The 22,066-nt window shown below is 41.2% G+C and overlaps 1 protein-coding gene across 3 annotated transcripts in view; it reads right to left on the bottom strand.

Annotated features, from left to right (window-relative positions):
- CACNA2D3 (calcium voltage-gated channel auxiliary subunit alpha2delta 3) overlaps positions 1–22,066 on the bottom strand; it is a 1,177,822-nt gene that overhangs the window by 352,035 nt on the left and 803,721 nt on the right. For all 3 annotated transcript variants that reach the window (XM_040359261.1, XM_040359262.1, XM_040359264.1), the window contains one exon: positions 7,948–8,031. In XM_040359261.1, the coding sequence (XP_040215195.1) occupies positions 7,948–8,031 (84 nt within the window). The remainder of the gene's footprint in view (positions 1–7,947; positions 8,032–22,066) is intronic.

A 22,066-nucleotide genomic window follows, 5' to 3' on the forward strand; every position in this document is an offset into this window, starting at 1 on the left:
GCCTGATCCAAGCCTCAGGCCTCGTACACACGACCGAGTTTCTCGGCAAAAACCAGCAAGAAACTTGCTGGGATTTTTTTTTTGCCTTTTTGCCGAGGAAACCGCTCGTGTGTACATTTTTAGACGAAGAAACCGTTGAGGATGCCCTCGAGCCAAAAAAAGAGCATGTTTTCTTTTTCCTCGATGGGAATGGAGAAACTTGCCTTGTCGAGTTCCTCGACAGCCTAACAAGGAACTCGACAAGGAAAACGATGTGTTTCGCCCGTCGAGTTCCTCGGTCGTGTGTACGAGGCTTCAGTTTCACTGCGATGGTCCCAGAGATCCTGCTGGCTAGGTTTTCTACCCTACATGCGAAAATCACCTGTTTGGAACGCCGCTCTGCAGTGAACGCCACGCCAGTGTGGATGGACTTGTGCCTTACTTTCCTAACCTCCATGTAAGTGGATAATGCACCTGTATCTCATTAAAATGTTTACAGTTTTAATCTAGACGTGCTTGTGTTTCTCTTCACTGTGGATTAGAGTATACTATATAATACATAGGCCTCGTACACACAACCGAGGAACTCGTCGGAAAAGACACATCGTTTTCCTTGACGAGTTCCTTGTTAGGCTTGTTGAGAAACTTGACAAGCTTTCTTTGCGTACACAAGACCAAATCTCCTCGTTCTCAAACGCGGTGACGTAGAACACATACAATGGAAGGGGAAGTTCGATTCCACTGGCACAACCCTTGGGGCTGCTTTTGCTAATCTCATGTTACTGCGTGTTAAGTAAAAGTTTGGTAAGAGACGATTTGCACTTTTCAGTCTGTTACAGCGTGACAAATGTGCTATCTCCATTACAAACGCTACTTTTATCGAAGGTGCGCTCCCGTCTCATACTTTATTCTGAGCATGCGCGGGTTTCTTAGCATACACACGAACGTGTTTCTCGTCGAAAACCAGCCCGACGAGGAACTCGACGAGGAAATTGAGACTCCCGTCGAGGAAAAAGAGAACTTGTTCTTTTTTTTCCTCGTCGAGTTCCTTGATAGTTTGCTCGATGAAAAACATACACACGACCTGTTTCCTCTGCAAAAAAGCTCTGCCACCAAGTTTCTTGATGGATTCTGTCGAGGAAAACGGCCGTGTGTACGAGGCCATAGAGTTCTCAATTGCAATTTATGCAAGGACCCAGTTGAGGCCTCGTTGAATAAGCCAATTCAGGCTAAAATTATAAAATGAATTGGCTTCATTTTTAATGCCATCAAAAAACTATTGCCCACCCCTGGAGGTCCCGTTTGTTGAATATCCAGGAGGTTAAAAGTCCCTTAAATGGTATGATGATCAACAAAAAACGAACAAATATTTTGGAAGATAAACATGACTAATTTCTGAAAATATAGACCCAATGGATACAGGATTCTCAACCTAGCTAGAGAGCATTGCTTCTCTGATTATTGAGCATTTTCATAGAGATGTGGGGTGCTGTGGCCCTGAGGAGGGGGCTGCCCCCCTCTTCCTCTCTTGTGCGCTGTTCCCTACCCATTCCCCCTGTTCCCTTCTTTTATATTTCTTCTTTTCCTCCTTTTCTTTTTTCTTTCCTTCTTTATTGTTTTTCCATGCCATGGCTTTTTGGCTCTTTTCAAGGTCCCAAGCAGTGCCAGACTAAACTCTGTGGAGGCCCCTAGGCAGTAAAAACCTTGGGGCCCCCCCCTTAGAGGTTTCTGGAGGTTTCTTGTGTGCACGCTCTAGTGGGATAACATTGAATTAGGTAGGGTGCACGCCAGCCGCTAGAAGGAGATGAGCATCACTACTGTACATTACATGTACGTAGGTTGCACCAATGTTTTTTTACAAACTGAGAGCTAAAAGGTGAGCTTTTAAGAGACACATTATAATGAGAACCTGATGTCTATAGTTTATTTACTTTAAGTTGTTATTGGGTACATTACATTAATACAGAGTTTTCTCTATGGATTTTTTTTTATGTAAAGTTTTCATTTCTTTGAGTTCATTAACTTTATCTATCTTTATAAACAGTTTGAGAAACCTTCATTGCAATTTTCTTTCAAGATCAGATCTATATTATTGTAATCCATTATTGCGCGGCCTTAACAGCGTGCAGCCCATAACCGGATGCCTGATCTGCCTATTTCGGAATCCAGCACTGGCCCCTTACCTTCTTTTTTTTCTTAGGAAAGTTCAGTAAACATGTCATACACTTACATTGTATAGACTGCAGTGACAATGTTTTAGTGATCTTTTTTATAGTTTGAAATGATGAAAACCTTACCCCGTTGACTCCAAACATCCTGCCTTCTTCATTGAAAGGCTGTTTGATTTACATTTATTAATATATGGAAAACTAAGGCAGCCACCACATCTAAGCACTGCTAAGCTGCAATACATTATATTTTTGTTCTTGGGTTTAGACATAAAGGAGCTTAACAGAAACTATGGGGAATAACAGTCAGAGCAGTCAGGTGCACAATGTGAAATCAGTTAGGAAAATTGGGATCGTTCAGCAGGTAGGTATTATTTCCTGAGTCAGCTTACATGCAAATTTTGACTAAACTGTAATTTTAATTCACCAGTTGAATGACTGTATAACCTTATTCCAACAATAAGCCTATAAATTATTGATTATGGTAATGAGAGACATAGCAATGCCACAAAAACAATTTCATTATATGCTCAGTTCCTGAACTCTTTTTGAGCTGCTGAAATTTTGGGCGTAGAGACTGCCGGCAAGGAGAACGTGGACATTGTGTATGATTTTTTGCACTTGGACACACACAGTTTGTGAAACAATGCCAGCTCCAGATGCCTCCAACTATATTTTTCCTTGAACGTTTTCACCCCATAAAATTCTTTTTAATATGATTTTAGAGACCTCTTGCTGGTGAGTAGTCCTTGAGGAACAGTTCCAGATATTTGGAGACTGAATTAAGTTACGGTTTCTGGAGTTTTCTTTACCCATGAAAAACATATTACAGTCAGTAAGAGTGACATTCTCAGCTACAATTATGGCTGCAAAAATCACACTTACTCTGTCCAAAAAAGAAAGCAGTGAAACATAAGGGGCATAGCAGGTAATGGTTGACAGCTCTCCAGGTAGTAGGTCATCCATTGCAAAGCACAGTAAATGGTTCCCATTTCTGTTTAAGGATCTAATTATTTCACAGCAAGAAAATAGCAGCCAGCTAGAGCACGTTCCACACTCTTACTGAGACAGCAGCCAGCCAGGACAGCTGAAGCCCCTTTATACGTCATCCATCAGCCAGGCCACACAAGTTCCGTATGCCTTGTCCTGTTAATAATCATATAGCACAAGTCTGGCCCACTGAAGTTTTTATATATCCCATCTGAGAGAAATCTAGCAGACTGGATGACTTGCATGCTCTTCATACCTCTCCAGGACTCCAGTCGGAAGATCTCCCTGTTAGCACAGAAAAAAATGTTGGGCCATCCTATAATACTAATATCTGTGGTCCATGCACCTTCCTGAAAGGATGCCACCTTTTCCCTTCTGACATTTATCTGTCTTTACATGTTATTCTAGCATGGTTGGCTAGCATCATCTATTCTGGCCATGTAATTTCCAGGGCCAATAGAGTCATTTTTTTTTGTTACCTGAACAGCTTTTTTAACCAAGGTCTAGTTTAGCCATAGCCACAGGGCTCCCACTTCTTTCACTGTTGTGTGCAGGCTCCATACTTACTCCTATTGATAGTTCTAATGGGCCAGATTTTTTTCTAACGCTCCTTTGCAATGACACAGACTTATTGGGCTTGTCCTGGCTCCTGTCAAACTTGCAATCATGCCCTAGCCCCCAAAGCCATTGGCCTTCTTTAAAGAATATAGTATGCTTCTAATGAGCGTTTGAGTTATTTCCGTGTTTACCTTAAAATTACTTTTTAGTGTAGTTTTGACAAGCTTGCTCTTATATATTTTTGGTATTTCAATAAATATTAAAACATTCCGATTAATCGAAAAGGCTAGGTTGTGGGTACGGGATAGCAGGTAAATCGGCACCTTGTGTTCCGCACTCTTAACCACCCACAACCAAACCAAACTGCTTCTTTGCAGATGTGTGGGGCTGCCATTCATTCCCCCAGGTATCTGAAACCACGGTGCATTCTTATTTACTGGAGCTTGCATGGTGCAAAAGCACCATGTGATTTTTGTATTCGGCTGCTTTTTCAAAACGGTGCAGGAACCCTTTTCCTGCAAAAAAAGTGAATGGGCTGTAGTGCTCATGCAAATACAGCTTGCAGAACAGCATAGATGGGAACCAGGCCTTAGAGATACTTTTGTATTTTGCTATGTCTTCTTCAACCTTGCTGATTAAGAAATGTTAAAATAATATCAGCCACACAGGGAGTGCTTGAAAAAGGAGTGCGGCAGCCACGTCATTCGCTGCCTGTCCACTCGGAAACGAGTCGCATACCCGGTGACGCCATCATCCCTCGCCTGCTGTCCACCTGCGCTCCAAGCCTCAGTTTGAGGATTCTCCATCGCAGCCGGCTATCTCCATCAGCGGTGACAGTGAAACCTCCCCACACAGCGCTCCAGCAGACCCTGGATGACAGTGACGGCCGGTTGACACCTCTCCCCTCCTTGGGATTACTATCTACATGCCTATTTGTCACTTCAAAAATGTGAGTGACCGTTGCTTATGTTTTACTATTAAAATTGTTTTAACCACTACACCCAGAGGCGCCTCTTCCCTTGTTGTTTTCCCATAGAATTGGAACATGGTTTCTGTTCCTCTCTGATGGCAGCCCTGAGAGTGTGTACCTTCATCAATTAACCTACAGACTCTAATTACCCACGTTTGTCAGCCAATATAAACTATTACCCACTGACTTTGCCACCCCCTCCCCCTCTTTTTCATATGGTGCTGACTTGATATCTGAGACATTGTTTATTTGCGCATTTTTTACTTGTATCACACAGGGAGTGTGTTGCTTTCAATAAGTTAGTAAACCCTTGGACTTGCATTGTGAAAAGGAGCAGTAACACACAATTACTGTTACATATTTACATAGTTACATAGTTGGTGAGGTTGAATAAAGACACCAGTTCATCAATTTCGACAACCTGTGTGGTGTGTGTATGCATGTATGTTAAGGGAACTTCCTATATCCATGTATATTGGTTACGCTTAGATATCTGATGCCTAGTACACACGACAAGGATTCCCAAAGGGAAAAGGTCCGTCGGAAATCCAGAGGAGAAAACCAAGAAACCTACTCTCTACTTTTCCCCCGTACAGACGATCAGTTTTCCCGTTGGGAAAACTCAGGTGAGAGCTTTTCCTTGGTAATCCTGATGTGTTTATGCTCAATCTGCCCTTTTCCCCACAGGAAAACTGCCAAAAATGGCCAGTTTCTGCTACACACAGCCGGGTTTTCTGACGGGAAAAAAGAGAGCTGGTTGTCTTTTTTTTGTCCGGCGGGTTTGGCAGTTTTCCCATTGGAAAAACTGCGAGGAAGTATACACACGGCCGGGATTCCCGGCCAAAAAGCTCTCCTCGCAGTTTTCCCATCGGAAAACCCGGTCGTGTGTACGGGGCATGAGAGTTTTTTTTAATTGTTAACAATTCCTGACATTACTGATTGTAGAAAGACGTCCCACATCTTTACAGTTCTAACAGTAAAGAACCTTGTATGCAGTCTGGGATTAAACCGCTTCTCACCCAACCTAATTAAGTGGCCAATGTCATCTTGAGTGACTTGAGACTGAACAGTTTTCTCCCTATGCTGGAATCAAATCACCATTTAGATATTTATATATTGCTATCATATCCCCTCCCAATAGTCTATTCTTCAAGGAAAATAAGCTTAATGTGTGTAGCCTTTCTTCATAACTGTCAGGTCACCTGTGGCCAGGTGACAAGTGCACCCCGTGGGGGTCAGGGATGCACCACAGGGTAGTGAACCCTATAGCCGACTGCTGCAATCAGAGAGGAAGCGCGAGCCCAAGATTCCCCAGGGCGCGGAGTCTAAGACCCAGCTTGGTGTTCACCAGAGCCTCTAGTGGTGAGGATGGCCTTCGCTGCAGCTGGATCCAGGTCGCGACCCCTGGGGTCCCCTAGGTCACGCTCCGCAGGGAGAGAGGGGAAGCAGCAACCAGGACAAGCGATAGTGATGGGTAAGCCGAGGTCAGGGCAACAGGCAGATAAGGGTAACCGAGGGACAGGTAAAAGGTCAGGGAAACCGGCAAGCAGGAGTAGTCAGATACGAGCCAAAATCGGTACACAGGAAGGTAAACTTAGCATACAGCAGACAGGAACTCAAGCTACAAAGTTGAACAGCACTGCAGACCTGCAGTGCAACAGTTAATATAGACTTCCTGGGATGGCCTGGGGTGGGACCATACAGGAAGGAGAGATGATAAAAAGGCAGCCAGAACAGAGTCAGGCCTCTAATGAACACATGGAGACAGGTAAGCTGCCAGACTTTATTGCATATCCATGACAGTAACTGAGGTCCTCAGTTATTAGCTTTGTTGCCCTTGACTCTCTTCAGTTCTATCACATCCTTCCTGAGGACTGATGACCAGAACGGGACGGCATATTTAAGATGTGTCTGTACCAGTGTTTTGTAAAGTGTTAGAATTGTAGCTTTATCTCTTGAGTAAATATTATTTTTAATGTATGTTAATATTCTGCTGGCCTTGACATTGCATGCTCTTGCTGAGTATGTCATCAACTAGGACCCCCAGATCCTTTTCCATCCTTGATTTGCCCAGGGGTTCCCCCCCTGGCGTGTAGTGTGCATTAATATTTTTACCCCCCAAGTGCATTACTTTACATTTATCAATATTAAACCTCATTTGCCATGTAGTTACCCACCCCTCTAATTTGCTGAGGTCTTCAATATAATGTTGCACAGTTATTACCCTTCTTAGCTTTGTATCATCAGCAAATACTGATATTGAACTATTTATACCAGGGATATGCAATTAGCGGAACCTCCAGCTGTTGCAGAACTACAAGTCCCATGAGGCATAGCAAGACTCTGACAGCCACAAGCATGACACCCAGAGGCAGAGGCATGATGGGAGTTGTAGTTTTGCAACAGCTGGAGGTCCGCTAATTGCATATCCCTGATTTATACCAACTTCTAGATCGTTTGAGAACAAGAATTGGTCCCAGGATCTGCCCTGGGATGTCCCACTCACAACTCAGAACATATGTTTATCGTCACTCTTTGGACACGCCCCTGTAAACAGTTTTTCTATGCAGATACATACACAATCATCGATGCCAGCAGACCTCAATTTGTAAATTAAGCATTTATGGGGTATTGTGTCAAAAACGCTTTGGAAAAATCTAGATACACTACCTCCACAGTCCTTCCTTTATTCAGGTTACAACTCACTTCCTCATAGAATGTTAACAGGTTCATAAACCCATGCTGGTTATTACTAATGATACTATTTTCATCAACAAATTCTTGTATATGTCCCCTTATCATTCCCTCCAATAATTTACAAACTATTGATGTATGGCTGACTGGCCTGTAGTTTCCTTGTGTGTATCTTGGCATTATTTTGAATATTGGCCCCACGTTAGCTTTCCGGCAGTCCGCTGGTACCATTTCATTTAGTAAGCTGTCCTAATAAATAGTAATATCGGTCTAGCTATGACCTGACTACATTTTTTGAGGGCTCTTGGGTACAATCCACTTGGCCTTGGTGATATAGTGTAGCACTGTAAAGCAGGAAACAAAGCCTGTAATTATAATGTGCAAAAACGTCTGCTTCCCCATGTACAACCATATTTTAGTAGGGAAATCCTGCCATTGGATTCAGATATTGGGAAAAAGGTTAGACTAACCATAGCAAGAACTTTACTATTAGATGAGATGAGAATGAAATAGAACTCATTGGGCTGTTACAGTTGTGTCATAATAAATCATGTTATTTGTTAAATGGATGAGCTCTGTGAATCTTACCACATCATCTTGGTCTTCCCACTCTACTTCTGATAAATCCACACTGCTGTAATTGGGTTTCCTTCTTTTTTTCCCTTCTTCATACTGTTGGAAATTAAAATATGTAAAACAACTGGCTTAATAGAGTTTATTCGTTTTATACAATGACATTTGTTGGTTTACAAAAAAAAAAGATAGTTTGCAACACAAAATCCTTGGCATTGCTCTAACTAGAAGGAGGAAAGTATTTATATTACATGTAGTAATGTAGTAATCACTCTTTAAATTAACAGCAAGATTCTGACTGATTGCTTTTCGATATACACCTATCAGCCATAAAATTATCACCACTGACAGGTAAAGTGAATTACCGGTACATTAATTATCTTGTTACAATTGCACCTGAAAGTGGGTGTGATGTATTAGGCAACAATTGAACATGTTGTCCCTGAAATTGATGTGCTGAAAGCAGAAAAAGAATGGGAAAGTGTAAAGCCCTGTACACATTCCGTCAGGGTGCCCATGCTGACCCATGTCTACAGCCAAAAGTCCCTACAATGGGCAGGTGAGCAACAGAACTTGCCAACGGAGCAATGGAAGAAGGCGGCCTGGTCTGATTAATTCAGGAATGGTTTGAGGAACACAACAAGAAGTTTGAGGTGTTGAGCTGGCCCCCAAATTGAGCATCTGTGGGGGCCCCACCTTACAAGTTACAGGACCTAAAGAATCTGCTACTGACAGCTTGGTGGCGGATACCATAGCATACCTTCAGAGGTCAAGTGGAGTCCATGCCTCGGCAAGTTACCTGTATGGTGGGTAGTCATAATGTTATGACTGATCAGTATGTGTGTGTAAATATGTATTTATGTATATATATATATATATATATATATATATATATATTGTAAGGGGTTAGCTCGGTAGCGGGGTGTGGAGTAGTGGGGTGTGGGGTAGCGGGAGAATTGTACAAAAAAACAAGATTAGTTAAACCCAAAAGTGCTTTTTTACCACTACTATTCCTTTATATTGGCTTTTGGAATTTACAAATGCAGCAATTTAGAAATCAGATGAAAGGTTTAGCGCTGCAAAACACTTTTTGATAGATGAAAAGTGAATTTTATATACATCTATATAGATCAGACCAAAATGATGGACAAATTGGGAGGAATGAGGGACAGAGGGACATTGCCCCAAATCAGGGACAGTCCCTCAAAATCAGGGACAGTTGGGAGCTATGGATAGTCCTACTCCACAACCACATAGGCAACTGTCATGGTTGCATAGTGACATATCAGAACCTTAATTGGACATTATGCTGACCTAGGCACCCTAAAATGATGAGACTCGTTGGGGCAAGCTTCACCCATTATATTGTATGATTAGTAAAAAAAAACATGGCGCTAGATGCATTTTGCAACTGTACACAACATCATACTAAAGATAGGAGAGAAGGTTGCATGTTTTGTGAACTATAAAGAGACTTCTGACTCCTCTAAACATTTTTACACTCCATCTTCTTTTCTGAAATTAGCCAAAGATGTACAGAAGTGGCCAAAGGAGGTAAAGCAAAAAAAGAAAAAAGAAAAGTTATCAAAATGTATACATATTTAGGCTTATTTCTGCCCCCTTTAATACATGCTGCCCTATGCACTTGGCCATGAGTGGTAATATGGAAAATACTGCCCTGTGGCTTATTGCTTTGCACTGTGGTGCAATAGATCTATTATGGTTGATTTACTAAAAGTACAGTTGCACTACGCAAGTTTAGTTGCTCCACAGATTAGTAAACGATGGGGACGCTCTGCTGACTGCCATTATCCAATCATGTGCAAGCAAAGCTGTTTTTTTTTTTAATTTTCCTTGCATGTGATTGGGTTATTTTTGCAAAGTGAAGCCTTACCTCATTTACTAAGCTCTGGAGCAACTGCACTTGCAGAGTGCTTCTGCACTTTACAAAGTGCACAATCTATTTTCCTTTAATAAATCAACCCCTATTATCTGCATGGAGTTTGTATGTTTGCCTGTGTTTTTGTGGGTTTAATGATCATGCTCTACAGTAGTTTCCTCCCTCTATCCAGACTTGATGTCATTTTAGCTGTACAGTATCAGAGCACTTCCAACAAAAACATCCCAGTACTGTCTATGTTACTTATTTGCATCAACATTTAAATTTTCAGGTCAAGCTTTTGGGGTGTTCTCTTATTTCATCATTTTGCCAAATTTTTTTGTATCAATACTGCTTGGACTGACAAGAATGGAGCCACTCACAAGTCCTGGAAATTGAAAGCAGTATTAAAGCCAAAAGCAAACATTTATTATATTGCAGCTTACCAATTCTTAGATGTGATGGCTGCATTAGCTTTCTTTTTTTAGGTTTTCTTTTGTCTATTTTAATGTGTAAGTCTGTTGTTTTTCAAAAGAATAAGCTCTCTTGCAGTTACAGGGATGAGAAAAACAATTTAACACTGGCAGGGGTGCTTAAAATGATCAACTTTTATTTATGCCTGTAAAATCTTTATCCCAAGCTATAACGTGGCTTCAATTTTCTACTGTATTTAAATCTGCTAGTGCATCTGACACTCCCCTCCTCCCAACCTGGCAATTCTGCTGTCCAAATGTGCCCCTGTGCTCCTTCATCCAGAGTGTGATTACTGTAATACAGGAGGTGTGTTACTGGCCAGATCACCAGGTGGAAACAGAAGGGGAAAAGCCTAAAAAAGAAACCAAATACAACCACCACATCTAATGATTGGTAAGCTGCAATCGATCACATTTTTGGGTGTGGGTTTAATGCCGCCTTAAAGTGGTTGTAAACCCTTTACAACCACTTTATGCTACAGGTAAGCCTATAATAAAGCTTACCTGTAGCTGCCCAGGATATCTCCTAAACCTGCACCGTTTAGGAGACATCCCTTGTCCCCTGCATGTGCCAATGGCATCGGCACATGCGCACTAAAGCAAACCGAAGCAATGACATGTATGTGCCTTTGCTTTAGTCTGTGTGTCGTTACCGGCGGCTCCAGTGCGCATGCGCGGGAGTGACGTCATCGTGGCTCTAACCAATCACAGCACTGGGGCCGCAAAACCCAGAAGTAAGCCGGAGGGGGGTACGACGACCGCTGCGGGGGCTTCGATTTGAGGCAAGTACTGTAATTCATAATGAGCTAGTATGCTATGAATACTAGCTCATTATACCTTTGTCTTTTTTTTAACAAGGGTTTACAACCACTTTAAATGTTAGTGCAAATTTTAAAAAAAGGTTAAAAAAAAAAAAAAAGTATCATGGACAGTTGTTTTTTCCTACTACCCAGAAAAATATCATTAGCCATGCTAATCATAAATGACTAAACTGGCCATTACAAAGTGTTTGTATGATTGTGGTAGAGATATGCTATGATAAGCTCTTCTTGCAGGAAATGATGCAAATGGTTTTATGCACTCATTAAAAGCACTTATTAAATGTTAGTACATTGAGTGAAACCAATAATATACAAGGGGTATGTTCTTTAATAAGCACGATTCTTCCATAATAGTTTCCAAGCTTCTATTGAGTTTCTTTAGTTTTATTTAATGTTGGCATCATCAGTGATATGGGACAGATCCAAATTATAAACATGTAATGAGTTATAAAAATTTTGATTTGTAAATATGTGTAATTATTTTAGGTGTGTGCTAGTAACTAACTACTGCATTTTGCCAAATGAAAGCTATTTTGCGTGCAATGTTGAGTGATACTGTATAGTACAGCAAGTAAATTATATGGTGCTCCAATTTTCTTTTTTTTTTTATTAGAACTTTACACTATGCTTGTACTTGCCAAGTAGTTTAATTGGTCTTGTTATCTTGCATCTTAATTACATGTTCTTTTCTGTGTATAGTTGACATACAGTACATGCTATGATCAACTTGATAGGGGTCTCCACTGTGGAAATGGAATTTACTTTTATCTGACTCTGTATTGCATATACAGTAAAACCTTGCATTGCGAGCACAATTCATTCCGCAAGCATGCTTGTAATCCAAAGCACTGGTATATCAAAGCAAATTTTCCCATAAGAAAAAATGGAAACTCAAATGATTCGTTCCACAACCATTTATTCATAGGTCTTTCAGTTTATAGTCCATATAAAAAGATTTTAGCAATGTGATAAGTTGTGTTAGGGCCCTTTCACACGGGGCGGATCAGTAATGATCCGACCTCCGTGTGTCCGTAAACTCAGCGGGGATCGCTCCGTATATTCCCGCTGAGCTGGCGGGCTGACAGGGCGGTCCCCGCACACTGTGCAGGGACCGCCCTGTCTTTTCTCCGCTCTCCCCTATGGGGGGATCGGATGAACACGGACCGTGTGTCCGTGTTCATCCGATCCGATCCGCAGACTGAAGAAAAAATAGGGTTTTCTTCCGTCCGCAAAATCGGATCTATGCGGAGGCGGGTGATTACGGGTGTCGGCGGATGTTTATCCGCTGGCACCCGCAATCACATAGGGACCAATGTATGTCCTTTTTTCATCCGCAAACGGATGGATGAAAAAGCGGACATACGGTCCACACATGTGAAAGGGGCCTAACCATAAAATGTGCATCCAAAATGGAAGCCTCCACAAGGGGATTAGAAGCAACTCACATGGTTGATGAATAAAAGAGACACATCTAAGTATGCAGGCATCTGGGGTAAAGCGATCCACATAGACCATCCTCCGCACCGCTGGCTCTCATCATTATCAGTCTTCAATCATGACCGGGAAGACTACCCTCCAGTAGAGCTTTCTGAAAGTGAGGCTTGAACCACTCGTAGAAAGGACGACATCAATGGCGCTGAGAAGAATGGTCTATGTGGACATCTTTACTCCAGATGCCTGCATACTTAGATGTGCCTGTTTTAATCATCAACCATGTGAGTTTCTAAATGTTGTACCTTCATTAAATGTAACCATATTGCTACACTTAAGCCCTGTACACACGGGCAGGAATCCCGTCGGGAAAAAAACATTGGTTTTCCCGACAGGATTCACGGACATTCAAAAGAACCGCCGCTCTTTTGAATGGCAAGAACACAGTGACATCATCGACTATGCCTGTGCTCCTCCCATTCGATGCCGTCGCCACCATCTTGCTACACCCTACACGTCCCATGTATGCTACCGTGCATGCGTTGAAGACTCTGGGACAGGTAAGTAAACACACAAACGGCTTTCTCGGCAGGAAACACTCTGCCGAGAATCCTGACGAGAAAACAGAGAGCAGGTTCTCTCGCCGAGAAAGCATACACACAAGCAGTTTTCTCGGCAAAGAGCTCTGCCAGCAGCTTCCTTGCCGAGAAAACCATGCGTGTGTACGAGGCTTTAGATACACCCACCGCACGGCAAGATACTCAAGGTGGCTTAAGAATTTTGCGTTCCTAGAGTTCCTCCTTACATCAGAGGACAGGCATCACAGCTGGAGAATCAGAGGACAGGGATCACCACTGGAGAATCAGAGGACAGGGATCACCACTGGAGAATCAGAGGGCAGAGATCACTGCTGCAGAATCAGAGGACAGGGATCACTGCTGGAGAATCAGAGGACAGGGATCACCGCTGGAAAATCAGAGGATGTTTATCCGCTGGCACCCGCAATCACATAGGGACCAATGTATGTCCTTTTTTCATCCGCAAACGGATGGATGAAAAAGCGGACATACGGTCCACACATGTGAAAGGGGCCTAACCATAAAATGTGCATCCAAAATGGAAGCCTCCACAAGGGGATTAGAAGCAACTCACATGGTTGATGAATAAAAGAGACACATCTAAGTATGCAGGCATCTGGGGTAAAGCGATCCACATAGACCATCCTCCGCACCGCTGGCTCTCATCATTATCAGTCTTCAATCATGACCGGGAAGACTACCCTCCAGTAGAGCTTTCTGAAAGTGAGGCTTGAACCACTCGTAGAAAGGACGACATCAATGGCGCTGAGAAGAATGGTCTATGTGGACATCTTTACTCCAGATGCCTGCATACTTAGATGTGCCTGTTTTAATCATCAACCATGTGAGTTTCTAAATGTTGTACCTTCATTAAATGTAACCATATTGCTACACTTAAGCCCTGTACACACGGGCAGGAATCCCGTCGGGAAAAAAACATTGGTTTTCCCGACAGGATTCACGGACATTCAAAAGAACCGCCGCTCTTTTGAATGGCAAGAACACAGTGACATCATCGACTATGCCTGTGCTCCTCCCATTCGATGCCGTCGCCACCATCTTGCTACACCCTACACGTCCCATGTATGCTACCGTGCATGCGTTGAAGACTCTGGGACAGGTAAGTAAACACACAAACGGCTTTCTCGGCAGGAAACACTCTGCCGAGAATCCTGACGAGAAAACAGAGAGCAGGTTCTCTCGCCGAGAAAGCATACACACAAGCAGTTTTCTCGGCAAAGAGCTCTGCCAGCAGCTTCCTTGCCGAGAAAACCATGCGTGTGTACGAGGCTTTAGATACACCCACCGCACGGCAAGATACTCAAGGTGGCTTAAGAATTTTGCGTTCCTAGAGTTCCTCCTTACATCAGAGGACAGGCATCACAGCTGGAGAATCAGAGGACAGGGATCACCACTGGAGAATCAGAGGACAGGGATCACCACTGGAGAATCAGAGGGCAGAGATCACTGCTGCAGAATCAGAGGACAGGGATCACTGCTGGAGAATCAGAGGACAGGGATCACCGCTGGAAAATCAGAGGACAGGGATCACGGCTGGAGAATCAGAGGACAGGGATCACGGCTGGCTAGCCCTTAAAGGAGTTGTAAAGGATTTTTTTTTTTTTTTTGCTGAAATGACTGTTTACAGGGTATAGAGACATAATAGTTAAATGATTCCTTTTAAAAATGATTAAAAATAGATAAAAATCAATCATATAATGTACCTTCTAGTTTCAGTTTTGTTTTTGCATCTAGCTTAGTTTTTGCTAGACAGACCCATAGAGCAGTATTGGTTTGGAAAACGAAAATAGAATCTCCCAGTACTGTGGTCATCAGGAAACAGACAACCAGGAAGTGTCCAGAACAGAGAAGAATTACAGCAACATCAGAGCAAAAACGAACAATGAGGACATAAAACCAGGACTGCAGTAAGGTAAAGGAAGCTATTTAGCTAAAAAAAAAAAATCCTTTAGTGACCCTTTAAAGCTGCTTAAGGCTACCACCAATTAATAGAAATGTAACTATCCTATTCACCCCCTAACAAATATTGCAAATCATACACAGGGTGTTTTCTTGATAAGAACTCTTCACCTGGGTAATCCTTTTCAGAAGTGACTTCATTTAATCCCTATTCCCCACCCGCTTGCTTCATGTTTCTGTTAGTATGGTCAAAAGAGGTAGACGTGCTTGGGTCACTACTGGGATTCCAGAAGGCATGATCTATATTACACTGCTAATGTTTAATCCATCGTGTATCTATATTGACAATTGACCATTGGTTTCCTTTTTTTTGCTTATGTTTTAAAAACAAAAAATACAAAATATATTGAAATACAAGAAAGACTAATCCATAAAAAAATTGATATTTTTAAAGCCTAACACCTTACATGACCCGAACAGTAGGATCTTCTTGCCAGAAATCCTGACTCCTGTCCCTGTCCACCTAGGAGTTCCCACCCACCTTCTTGTAGTCTAGCTCCTCCTGTTGTGTTCTCCATAGTAAAATATACACTTGTTAGTATGGCTGCCATAATAGTGAACTGGAATGCGGTCTTGGAATAGGCATTTTCTTCCTGAGAACTATACCAGCCACTGTCTAGGTTACACTATGTTTCAGCATCCACAAGCCCTGATGAAGGGCCTTTTGAACTCCTCCTGGCAAATATGTTGGCTGTTTTCGCTAACTATGATGATAATGATGATAAAATTGCTCGGGACAAAAAACATATGTTACTCTAATCATTTTATCGTCTTTCAACATCAAAAAAGCTGTCAAGGGTTTTAACCCATTCCTGCTCTATGAAAATATTTTGTTCTCTTAGTTGCACTTCAAAATAATTACATGAATGAATTTAGCAATTTGTAACAAGACATAGTCACTCCATATCTCTCAGAGATACAACATGGACTTAAATCTGTTTCTCTCAGAACAGGTAACCACATTCTCTATCTATATTAATGTATTTACATATAGTTTAGACATGGCAGATTGTGGATATATTCTCCCAGGAATACCTGTGGCTTTATATTTTTAAATTTCACAGAACTATTTTAATGCCATTAAGGAATCTAAGTATTCTTCAGAAGTCTGAGCACAAATAAGTTATACATTTAAGCTGGCCCTTTGCCTTGAAGTCTAGACTGCAATTAGGTAGGGCAATCTATATTTTTTGGCCAGCGAGGATGCATTGGGTCATTACCGTATTAATTTTGGATACTGCAGGATACAGAGGTACTAACACCTCTCTATGAAAACAAGCATGTGGGAGTATGAGTTATATTTAAGGTGATTTAGACCGCAGTGTTTGGCTTGATGAGGCCTCCAGTTCAAGATCTATTATCTGCTGTGTTTTGGAGAGTTTGTTTAGGTGTTTTGGCCTTAGTGACTCAGTTTTGCACAATTTACACACAAAAGGAGGGAAAAATGTTACGCTGAGGCTGTTAGGAAATTTTTTAAACTATTTTAGCAACAAGAAGAAAAAAAAGTAATCATAATTCACTGCACAAATCTACAATTTATACCAACAATTGTTTTCTTTCTTGAAATAGATTAAATGGTGACTACTCTTGAGCTCTACCCTGCCCCTAAAATCAGCAGCCAGCACTCCAAACGATATAATAATTAACAAATATTAAATAGTAAAGTGCAATGGTAAAACATAATAAAACCAATAATGTAACATGAAACATTTGTGATGTAAAATATGTGTGTAAAAATAAATCATTCAGAAGAAAGATTTGATCACCTTTAGGCTGGGTTCATACATATGTGAATTGGTTGCTGGTTTCCCCACATCCAATTCGCATGAAAGGCAAGTTTGACCGGCTCTAAATGAAGCCGGTTCACACATGTATGGGAAGGCCGCGATCTGGATTGAAAAAAGGGTCCGGTACGTCTTTGGGTCTGGTTCAGGTGCGAATTCAGGCAAAAATTTGGACCCGACTCTCACCTGAACCAGTGTACAGGAATGCACTGGACCCCAGGCATAAACCCAACGGCCACACATGAGTGAACACAGCCTTATGGTCTATAACTTAGGAACAGAGTGGAACACCAGTTGTAACTCTTTTTTGTTATTTGTGATTGACAAGAAAAAAGTTTGCCCTTCGAATCTGTCATTGAAGGCTTATGGTGTCCGTCAAAAGTTCAAAGAAGATTCAACGGAATCTTAAAAAAAAAAAAAAAAAGAAGATTCGACAGAATCTTAAAAAAAAAAAAAAAAATATTTGACGGAGCAACAAAACTGTACGATGCCGCAATTGTAAATTTTTCGGTCGAATGTTCCGCCTACAAGCTATAGAAGAATTCTAATGTTGTATGACTAATAATTATATTTATTAATTATTATTACTAGTCAACCAACATTAGAATTCTTCTATAGCCTATGGGCAGAGCATTTCACCATAAATGTCAGCTTGCTGCGATCGTATGTTTTTAGCTACTTCGTCAAATCTTCATGTCTCTCTACTGTATGTCGAATCTTTTCTCTCTATGTCGAATCTTCTTCATGTCTCTATAATGTCAAATCTTTTCTCTCTATGTCGAATCTTTTCTCTTTATGTAAAATAATATTGGACTAATAGAGTTAAGGTTAGGCACATTCGACCGCAACGAAAACGAAAATTAAGCATTTGTTTATGTCGGATCTTTTTCGGTTTTGGTTTTCTGTGCTAAAATGATAACAAAAATACCTGAAATTCAGACGAAAATGCATTCGGACGAAAACGAATGCACATGTCTACTGTTTTTGCATGCATTTGTAATGCCGCATACACACCATCACTTTATGTGATGAAAAAATAACGAAATTTTCTGTGAAGTAAAAAACAACATTTTTTTTTCAATTTTCAAAGACGATGTTGCCTACACACCATCGTTTTTTCACAATGCTGCAGCAAAGCGAGGTTACGTTCACCACGTTTTTCCATTGAAGCTCGCTTCATAACTAGCTTCTGGGCATGCGCGGGTGTAAAAACGTTGTTTTAAACGTCGTTTTTTGCTACACACGGTCAATTTCTGTGAAGTAAAAAACAACGTTTTGAAAAACTACACATAAAATTGAAGCATGCTTCAATTCTTTTTTGTTGTTTTTCACAAGACATAAAACAACGTTTTCCCCCACACACTGTCATTTAAAGTGACATTTTTAAAAACGTCGTTTTTTTTCATCACATAAAGTGATGGTGTGTACGCGGCATAAACCTTAAAAACAAGATGAAACATATACATTTAGGGCCAGATCCTCAAAAGGGATACGCCGGCGTATCTACTGATACGCCGTCGTATCCCTGTTTCTATCTTTGGAACTGATCCACAGAATCAGTTTCCCAAAGATAGGCAGAAGATCCGACATGTGTAAGGGACTTACACTGCCGGATCTTAGGATGCAGTACCGCATCCGACCGCTGGGGGCATTTCAAGTCGAAATGCCACTTCGCGTATGCAAATGAGCACTTACGGAGATCCACAAAGCGGTTTAGCTTCGTGAAATCGCCGTAAATACTTAAGTTGCAATCGTAAAATTAGGGCTGCTTTTACAAAGTGTAAACTGTTTACACCTTGTAAAAGTAGACCCTTCTTTGCAGCGACGCTGATTTATTTTTTATTTTTTCTTGCCGTATCTTTTTTTTTTCTCGACGCAACTTTTTTTACCCGGCGCGATTCACAAAACACGGTGTAACGTAATTTCGCGCTATGCCCGTCCGGAAAATGATGTCACGAGCATGCGCAGTACGTCTGGCGCAGGAGCGCGCCTAATTTAAATGGGACTCACCCCATTTGAATTGGGAACGCCTTGCGCCTGCCGGATTTAAGTTACACAGCCGAAAATTTCTAGGTAAGTGCTTTGTGGATCGGGCACTTAGGTAGAAATTTTGCGGCAGTGTAACTTAAATCAGAATAGTTAAGTTACGGCGCCTCTTTGTGAATCTGGCCCTTAGAGTTAGAGACAAAAGGGAATAGGAATCATGAACTGTAGTGAAAATTAAACATAGTTGGATAATCCCATGTTTTAAATTGGCAGGTTATTAGGTTCAAACTTTGGTTAGTTGCCTAAAAATCTCTGGCTCACTGGATCGCCTTAGACGGGCTCATGACTCCACCCCAGAGTCCATCATTAGCTGTCATGATAGTTCTTCTCTTTGGATTACCCTTTTGACATTTTAATTTGAAACAAAGCTAACTAATACCATATATTACCATATCTTGACGCAATTATTAGCACCATGTTGGCTCTGGATGAAAGTTGTCTTTAGGAACCCTGTTTCTTTTTTGTTATTGTTATTATTAACTTAAATTTGAAAATATTCCCCCCCATAAAAAAGAATGGGATTTATAATGGTGCAAATTAAAAGGTAAGTATAGTAATTCATCAGAAAATCTTAACAAAGTGTTATTAAAATATTACAAACATCCAAAAGAATGTGTAATACAATACCACCTCCTGGCTGACGTTCCACAATGTTTAACATGTTGCATGATATCAATCTCTTAACCTATTTGTACATCCAAACAAAGTACATTATGGGGAAAAACATGAGCCCCGAATCCTATGCGTTTCATTGAACTTTTAAATCAACTTCTACAGCAGTAAATCAGAGGTATTTGCTAAAATCAATATAGTGATTCCAGAACAGTGTGCCAGAAAGTTCCTTGTTTCAGGTACCTCCCATGGGGTGTTGGTAAGAGAAGGGGGGGGGGTTAAATCTCTTAAAAAAAGAGTAATGGTGGATATAACTCAATAACCTGGGCATAAATGTGGCCCTGGAAGGGGCGAAAAGATACATGGACATTCCGATCTTTCTTTTGGGTATACAGGGGCACAAGATCTCATACAACCACCTCCTTGTTTCCCGATAATTGCCGGTCACTGCTATGTATATTGACAATTTAAAGACTTTCCCTTGCTGTAATGGTCAGTGGTAATAAGAGCTTGAGTGCCTATACACCCAAAAGAGAGGATAGAATGTTCATGCATGTTTTTGCCCCTTCCGGGGCCACAGTTGTTTTCAAGGCCCACATTTATCTCTGGAACATTGAGATATATCCAATATCACTCTTTGGGTTAAGGGATTTTATCCCCCACCGCCCTTACCAACAACTCATGGGAGGTACCTGATGCAGGGAAATTCCTTGAACGTGAAAAATTCAGATTTAATTATATTTATTCAATTCCAAGTAAAGATACATGGGAAGATTCTAAAGTCCTATCATAAATGTTTAATTTAATGAGAAAAAAAGAAGATAAGGTAGGAAAGGTAAAGGATTGTGGGGGAATTATCATGAGTTAAAAAAAATCAAACATGTAATGGGTGGGTGGATGTTAAATTAAGCCAAGGATCCCAATTATCCCATCATCTACTTTGTTTAGATGTACAAATAAGTTAAGTCATTGGTATGATGACAACATGTTGCATATGGCTAGACGTTAGCCAAAAGGTGCTACTGTATTAAGAATTTTATAGGATCTTTGTAATATTTTAAAAATGCTATGTGCAATACAATTAGGATTTTATGATTAATTACCTACTTATTATTTGGTGTCATTAAAAAATCCCATTATGTACACTATATAACCAAAAGTATTGGGACACCTGCCTTTACACACTCATGAACTTTCATGTCCTCCCAGTCTTGGTCCGTAGGGTTCAATATTGGGTTGGCCCACCCTTTGCAGCTCTAACAGCTTCAACTCTTCTGGGAAGGCTATAGGAGTATGGCTATGGGAATGTTTAACCATTGTTCCAGAAGCGCATTTGTGATGTCAGGCACTGATGTGGACGACTTTCCGCTTTTATTCATCCCAATAGAACACCAATAGAACACCTTTGGGATAAAGTAGAGTGGAGACTGTGAGCCAGGCCTTCTCGTCCAGACAAGTGCCTGACCTCACAAATGCTCAAACAAAGAATGGTCAAACATTTCCATAGACACACTCCTACACCTTGTGGACAACCTTCCCAGAAGAGTTGAAGCTGATATAGCTGCAAAGGGTGGGACAACTCATTATTAATTCTTAGGGACTAAGACTGGGATGCTATTAAAGTTTATCCATGTGTAAAAGCAGGCGTCCAATATTTTTGGTAATATAGTGTGTGTGTGTGTGTGTATATATATATATATATATATATATATATATATATATATATATATATATATATATATACACACACAGTATCTCACAAAAGTGATATTTTATTATATATTTTCATGTGACAACACTGAAGAAATGACACTTCACTACAATGTAAAGTGGTGAGTGTACAGCTTGTATAATGGTGTAAATTTGCTGTCCCCTCAAAATAGATCAAAACACAGAAATGAATGTCTAAACCACTGGCAACAAAAGTGAGTACACATATGAGTGCTGCCAGCATTGCTGCAGAGGTTGAGGGGGTGGAGGGTCAGCCTCTCAGTGCTCAGACCGTATGCCGCACACCTCATAAAATTGGTTATGAATGGCTGTCATCCCGGAAGGAAGCCTCTTCTAAAGATGATGCACAAGAAAGCGCACAAACAGTTTACTGAAGTCAAGCAGACTAAGGGCATGGATTACTGGAACCATGTCCTGTGGTCTAATGAGACCAAGATACACTTATTTGGTTCAGATAGTGTCAAGCATGTGTGATGGCAACCAGGTGAGCATTACAAAGACAAGTGTGTCTTGCCTACAGTCAAGCATGGTGGTGGGAGTGTCATGGTCTGGGGCTGCATGAGTGCTGTCGACACTGGGGAGCTACAGTTCATTGAGGGAACCATGAATGACAACATGTACTGTGACATTCTGAAGCAGAGCATGATCCCCTACCTTCGGAGACTGGGATGCAGGGCAGGATTCCAACATGATAATGACCCCAAACAAATCTCCAAGATGACCACTGCCTTGCTGAAAGAGCTAAGGGTAAAGGTGATGGACTGGCCAAGCATGTCTCCAGACCTAAACCCTATTTAGC

This window comes from Rana temporaria, chromosome 7 (genome assembly GCF_905171775.1).
Source record: "Rana temporaria chromosome 7, aRanTem1.1, whole genome shotgun sequence".
Classification (NCBI taxonomy): Eukaryota; Metazoa; Chordata; class Amphibia; order Anura; family Ranidae; genus Rana; species Rana temporaria.